A 7,008-nucleotide genomic window follows, 5' to 3' on the forward strand; every position below is an offset into this window, starting at 1 on the left:
CACGTCAGGAAACCCAGCGATCTCATGAAATGCTCCTGCAGTTTACTAAACACAAGTGATTGAGGAGAAATCATAGGCATATTACTGCTGCGAACGCGACTTTATGACCATCATCACCGATGATATGGTTCGGCTGATGGAGGGATGTGAAACACCGGCCAGATGCCCCGCTGACAGGTCCCGGTGACGGAAAAAAGAAAAGAAAAGAAAAACACTCCGCGGAGATCAGCTGCACCTGGACAGGTAGCGGAGCCCCGAGCCCCCCCCCCCCCCCCCCCCCCCCCCCCCCCCCCCGGGCTCCGGTGTCCGGCAGAGAGAGAGACTGAGGAGCCGTCCGGTCATGCTCTGGTGCAGGAGATGTTGGAAGTTTGTGTGTGTGATCTACAGTAACAGGTCTGTCTGTCATTGACTGTTTCTGTTCACACAGCTGATTAACGAGCATCTGTCACATCGTGGTTTTTAATTCATCTCAGTTGCTCAAAATAAAACTCGAGTTATATTTTCAACACGGACTTGGTGGTATCGTTTCTTTTTTTTTTTGGCTACTTTTTATCTTTTTTATCAATATAAACAACAACAACATGTGGTCCACATCGCTGCGTTATTAGACTATGGTTTAATAATCATTCTGACACAGCAGCACTCCTTCCTGCATGTTCTACGCTGGTTCCAAATGTGCGTACACCTGGTCAGAGCTGGCGTGAGATTTGTGCGTACCGTACGCTCACGCTCAGATTAATAAATGCCGATCCTTGCGGTGAATTTGGTGTACACCCATTTTTTTGGTGTACGCAAGTTTAATAAATGAGGGCCAATGACAATATGAATCCTCACATGGACCGTTTCCCCTGTGCTGAGGCAAAAGTTGTATTTCTAGTGAGTACTTGTCAGCAGCATGGTCACCACAGTCTGACAGTGTCACAGTAAGAACCACTTGTACAGATCAAGCACCACTCTGTACTCCTTGTTCATGGCCACGTGATGACAGGCCTGGCAGATAGCGTGTGCAAACTCCTGCCTCTCCTCCGTGGGATGGCGTTTGAATGTGTAGAAACGCCGCCAATCAAAATATTTGACATACGTCTGATTATCCTCATCCAGCCTGAGGAGGAAGTTAGCCAGGGTCATGGCATCAGGAAAGTCATTTACATGTATGAAAGAGGAACCTGGGGCAAAGTCCTCATAGTTGTTTCTTGGTGGACCCAAAACTACTGGCACAGTGCCAGCTGCCAGAGGACCAGTGAATATTTCTGTGATGTAATCTCTGTGGATTGAATCCTCAAAAGAAAGGAAGAATTTGCAGCTGCTAATAGTCTGAAAATAGTTGTCACCCCTCAAGGTCTCCCCAGAGGAGCTGAAAAACATGTGCACCTTTATGTATTTTGTAAGCTCCATGTAAAAGCGCTGTCTCTCCAGTGTCCCATTGAGCTCGTGTTCATTCACCATCCAACAGAGCAGTTGTTGTTTCTTTGGAATGACAAAGTCCTCAGCTGGTTTCTCTCTGACAGTCAGTTTCCAGTGAACGTGGATGTCTGCGTCCTTCCTGTAGCTCAGCGTTAGGTTGAATAGTCCCTGAATGCCTGCTATCCTGCGCGTGTTGGTGGGTGAGTCCATGTTAAACCAGATCCACCTCTGAAATCTGGGTCTGGGCGAGGCAGGAAGGTTGGAGAGGTCGTCCTGGATGGCTCTGTGAAATATCACAACGGCCTCAGCCCTGGAGTATAAAGACCTGTCGTCTGTGAGGAGGCAGCTGTCAATGTTGAAAAGCTTCTTGCAGTCTTGGAAATCAAAATGTTTGTTTTCAGGCCAGAACCACAGCAGCACGACAGGTTTTTCCGTCCAACGTTTCGTAGGGGGAGGATAACATTTGGGAGATGGAGCTGATGTGTAGTACATTAAAATCAGGATTATGACTCCAGCCAGCATGAGAGTCACTGTCAGGGTGACGCGTAAGACAGAAGAAATGGGAGAAGGACCCATATCAACACGGCAAGAGAGGAGAACCTCTTCTGATGATTATTGGCAACACAAACTGAAAGAGATAAAACAATATACAATGTTAATTGTTAAATCACAAACAGCAGCGGTAAGAGTTCATAATCCTAGATTTGTAATATATATACTGTATATGAAGAGTTCATTTGCAAAAGCAGATAAGTGCCATTTTGAAAAAAATGAGCTGAGGCTTTGTAATTATTCTTTGCATAGTGTTCTCAATAAAACTGTATTTTTTTGAGATATGTCTGTTTTGTTACATCTCAAAGTCACTTAACTTTGGTTTGACTGATATCACCTTATGTAAATAAAAAAAAAAATTTTTTTAAATGGAGTTATCTGCTTTTGCAAATTAACTCTTCATATATATATTAGACAAAGCAGATCAGGGGAAACTTGATGGCTTTTTTCTACTTCTCTCTGTGACATCTGACTGATGTCCCACTGACTCATCAGCCCAACGACTTTAAAACGATGGATTTTCATAACGATTGGATAAAGGTGTCTGTGACGCTTTAGATGAAATGAGGTGTTGTAGCAGCTGGTGTATCATCTACAATGTTGTACAACTTTAAAAAGGGAAACAATAGAGAAATTACTATGACCTTTTTAAGATCGAAGTAACTTTATTATTTTCAGTACATGAGGTCACAAACAAAGCAAAATGGTTACATCTAAAAAGTGAAACACAAAAAACAAAACAAAATCATCTTTCGCATAAAAGTTACAACCATTATTAGCCAGAATCACAGTCACTGAGTCCTTTAACCCAGTCAAACAAACCATGTTTCGGCCCAGTGCATGAATGAATGAATTTATATTTATTTAAGTGTCATGCACCAATTAAGGCGCCCAGCCTATAAGGGCTTACAAGACACATTTCCTATTTAGACAACAAACAAAATCATCAAAGTACAGACAAAACAAAAACCACTTGGAATTCACATAAATAATTCACTTTTTCTTAATGTCCAGGCACTTTTTTATGAAAGAAGCAATAGTAAAGACTTCTTTTCTGAAGAACCATTCCAACTTTACCTCATCATCAGCCCAACACAACTCACTGCAGGCTTCACTGCATATTGCATTTTCTGAAACAAAAACTGACAAAAAGTCAACAAAAAAACAATAACAAACAAATAACGGACAATGAAACACAAAATGCAGTTCATCCTCGATTACATTTAGATTACAAAATGTGCATAGTCTTCCCTCCTCAGGTACTGAGTTAAACCTATACCTACTTCTATTGCCAGAGGGAGAATCCCAGCCCTCAACTGGGATCTCTTGGATCTATCCAGTGGCAAAGTCACATAGGGTTCTGAACAATATACATTCTTCAACTGGCAATAAGTTCTGAGCTTTGGTTTAAACCAGATATCATTAGCCCATTTTTCTTTATACTCAAGAAATAACTTATGCTTCACAAAATTAACATTACAACGCAAACCATAAGCTGTTGATCAGCCTCACTAAAAATAGCTATCATGTCACGGTACCAAGGATAGTTATGTGCTTTATCCCAGTTAGCCCTCGTGGCACCCTAGGGCCCAAATGTGTACATTTTGTGTTTTTTTTATGATGATTTTTAATATTCCAGATCCCCACTATTGTAAAGTCTATAGAATAGGGCCCATTGACTCCCATTAAAACCACATATTTTTGATATACTGCAATGACATATTATAATGCTTTTTTCATGAAAACCTAATAAATCTAAACATCTGCCTTCAAAATAAAGGGAAAACAGGTTTTGGGTCAGGTCACCCCCCTAAACCCCCAGAGAACCAGGCCTCTATTGAAACCTTGGGGCCTGGTTTCTTACCTTGCAAATTGCACTGCAATAAAAAAGCTGAAAACCATAAAAATGGTTTTGGTGTGTGGGGACTTTTGAGTGGTGTGAATGTGGGTGAGAAAATATCTTGTTGGTGTGTGTGTGTCGGTGTGTGTGCAAAGTTTGAATCAAAAATAAAATAGCTAAATGGGCTTTATTTATATTTTGCGTTTTTTATGATTTGATTCTCAATATCTCGGTCAGTTTACACGTTAATTGTATGAAACTTGGTCAGGATGTGTGTTTTATGGTTATTCTTAAAATTCTAGATCCCCTTTGTTAGAATTGTATAGACTTGGAAATATACATTATGCCTATACACTCGCTACCTTCAGGCCCAATCTGGGCCCATTGACTGCCATTATACACATATTTTTTGATATACTGTAATAACGGTATGTTATAATGTTGAATGTTTTTGCTCTGTCTGTCGAGTGTGCGCACGACGGGCGCTGTGGGGGCGCGCTGTTAATATCGATACTTTTAGAAATCAGTAATGTATCCAGATGCACCGTTTTGCAGGTTGTTGTCTTCTGGGGGAACTAGTTGTGGCGCACGTACCATTCCAGTTATGGGCTTATGAAATGACTCGGAATATCTAATTATCATCTTGGTAATAAATTAATTAATGTTTCTACATACCCTCTGCAATGTGCTCACGTACCCCTAGGGGTACGCGTACCACACTTTGGGAACCACTGGTCGATGAAATATCAGAAAACTGAGCAAGAAAACACTGAAACAAAAGCCTAAACTAAATCTATCAAATGCTGATCTCACTTTTGCGCCTCATGACCAGTACCACCCATAGAGGTCGTGAACTACACTGTAATCCCTGTCTTTGGACATGTGATCGCAGGCGAGGCAGACGGGCTGAAGGAATTCATTTTGGATTGACAGGAGATGAGGAGTGGCTGTGTAGTACTTCCTCCACTCAAAGTAATGCATGTACGCTTCATCATCTGTATCCAGGTGGTTTAGGAACTCTGCCAGAAATTTAGGATCAGGGAAGTCATTGATGTGAATGAAGGAATCGGAGGGAATGAATTGCTCGTAGTTTTCCCGTGGTGGACCTAAAACTACAGGGACCGTCCCTGCCACGAAAGGCCCGTTTACCTTCTCAGTGATGTAGTCTGTGTGGATTGAATTCTCAAATGACAGGTAGAATTTACAGCTAGCAATGGTGGAGTAGTAGTCCTCATCACGTAAGCGCTTCCCTGAAAAAGCACCAAAGAGGTGGACGTGGATGTGTTTCGACAGTTGGCTGTAATAGGTCTCTCTCACTGCTGTTCCGGTCGCCGGGTCCTTGTTACTGACGATCCAACACACCAGTTTGTCTTTCTTGGGCAGGACAAAGTCGTCTTTCATGTCCGTTTTCCTGATCACCAGCTCATTCCTCACAGTGATGTCAGCATCTCGTCTGTAGCTCAGCGTTAAGTTGAACAGGTTCTCTAGACCAGGAATCTTTGCTGTGTTTTTAGGAGACTCCACATGGTACCAGATCCACTTCTGAAAAGCTGGACGTGGCTCCTGAGGCAGGTTTTTTAAATGCCAGTCTATATCTCTGTGGAAGATAATCACTCCTTTTGCTTTACTGTACAAGGATCTATCATTTGTCAGGAGGCAGCTGTCAATGTTGAAGTGGGGTAAACAGCCACTGAGATCAAACTTAACACCAACAGGCCAGAACCACAACAGGACTATGGGCTTTTCAGAAGTATCTTTACTGGCCCATGTGGACGTATGTTGACAAACTGGGGCTGGTCCTACAAAATACAGAACAAAGTCGATGATGGTGAGAGCAGCAACTAGTGCTAAGCACAAAGTTTTCCATGTGGCTGCAGTCGACATCTGTGGAAGCAGAGGAACAAAGTCATGGCAAGGCAATGCAATTTTATTTGTATAGCCCGTTTTTACAAACAGTTTGTCTCAAAGGGCTTTACATGGCATCATAACAGCATCCTCTGCCCTTAGACCCTCACATCCACTGAGGAAAACTCCATAGAAAACCCTTTTAACAGGGAAAATTTGGAGAAACCTCAGGGACTGTGCATATTCTCATTTGTCCAGGTCATAGTATCTCAAAGGAATTTTCAATTATTAACGCTTATTAATAGCATTTTAACTTTGACAAAGAAATGTGCAAAAGTTCCAGAAAGGTAAGAATTGCTTTAAGTAAACACAGATATGGACCTCTGTTAGCAGATTAAACAAGGATGGCTGCCAACACACACTTAGCAAAGAAAAACTAATCTCTCCCTGTCACACTTTCTGTCACCACTGTTTCACAATAAAGGTGTGGTGGAAATTTTCTGTGATTAGTATTCTCCTTCTAATAAGTGGTAAGGTAGTCTTTGAAGTAGTTGTAGTAATGAAGTAACCAGAGTCATAATGTGGGGTATAAGAAGCGACTGCAATCTCTGGGGGCACTACTCTGAACTGCTACCTGCCATGTAGTTCTGAGTACTGTTCCCTTCTCTATAGAGAATAAATGAATGAAAATCATGCACCCATGATGCAGCCCGTTTTTACAAACAGTTTGTCTCAAAGGGCTTTACATGGCATCATAACAACATCCTCTACCCTTAAACCCTCACATCCACTTAGGACAAACTCCATAGAAAACCCTATTGACGGGGAAAAATTGGAGAAACCTCAGGGTGAGCAACAGAGGAGGGATCCCTCACCCAGGACGGGCAGACGTACAATAGATCCCCCTGTCTGCATGTCGAAGTGTCCTTGGGCAAGACACTGAACCCACACCTGCCCTGTGTGAATATGTGTGAATGATTATCTACCAAAGCCTGTCTGCGAACAGTGCTGCATGAATGTGTGTGAAAGGGTGAATGCGACCATTACAGTGTAAAGCGCTTTGAGTGGTCCGAGTGACTAGAAAAGCGCTATATAAGTACAAGTCCATTTACCATTTACCATGTTGTTACAGACAAGAAAACAGTTTATAACACAGAATGTGGAAGACATGGAAAGTCATGTGATCTGTGTTATGAATGATAGTAACATTAATAACATGAATGGCTGTCTGGCAAGGCTAAAGAGGGCTCCAAACAGAACTCCGCTACCCAGTCTCTTCATGGCAAATGCCAGGTCCCTCAGAAATAAAATTAACGAGCTATGCCTGGATCTATATCAACCCGATCGACCATACGGGACTGCTGAAT

General features: G+C 42.2%; 1 protein-coding gene across 1 annotated transcript; it reads right to left on the bottom strand.

Moving 5' to 3' along the window:
- Positions 1–918: 918 nt before the first annotated feature.
- LOC310992934 (uncharacterized protein) lies at positions 919–6,556 on the bottom strand (the record flags this gene model as incomplete). Its single annotated transcript, XM_083981163.1, has 4 exons — positions 919–1,934; positions 4,472–4,527; positions 4,632–5,595; positions 6,517–6,556. The coding sequence occupies 4 exons, from the start codon at positions 6,554–6,556 to the stop codon at positions 919–921; spliced, it is 2,076 nt and encodes a 691-aa protein (XP_083837289.1).
- Between the last annotated feature and the right edge of the window lie 452 nt (positions 6,557–7,008).

The sequence above is a fragment of the Trachurus trachurus genome (genome assembly GCF_905171665.1).
Source record: "Trachurus trachurus genome assembly, chromosome: 10".
NCBI classification, from domain to species: domain Eukaryota; kingdom Metazoa; phylum Chordata; class Actinopteri; order Carangiformes; family Carangidae; genus Trachurus; species Trachurus trachurus.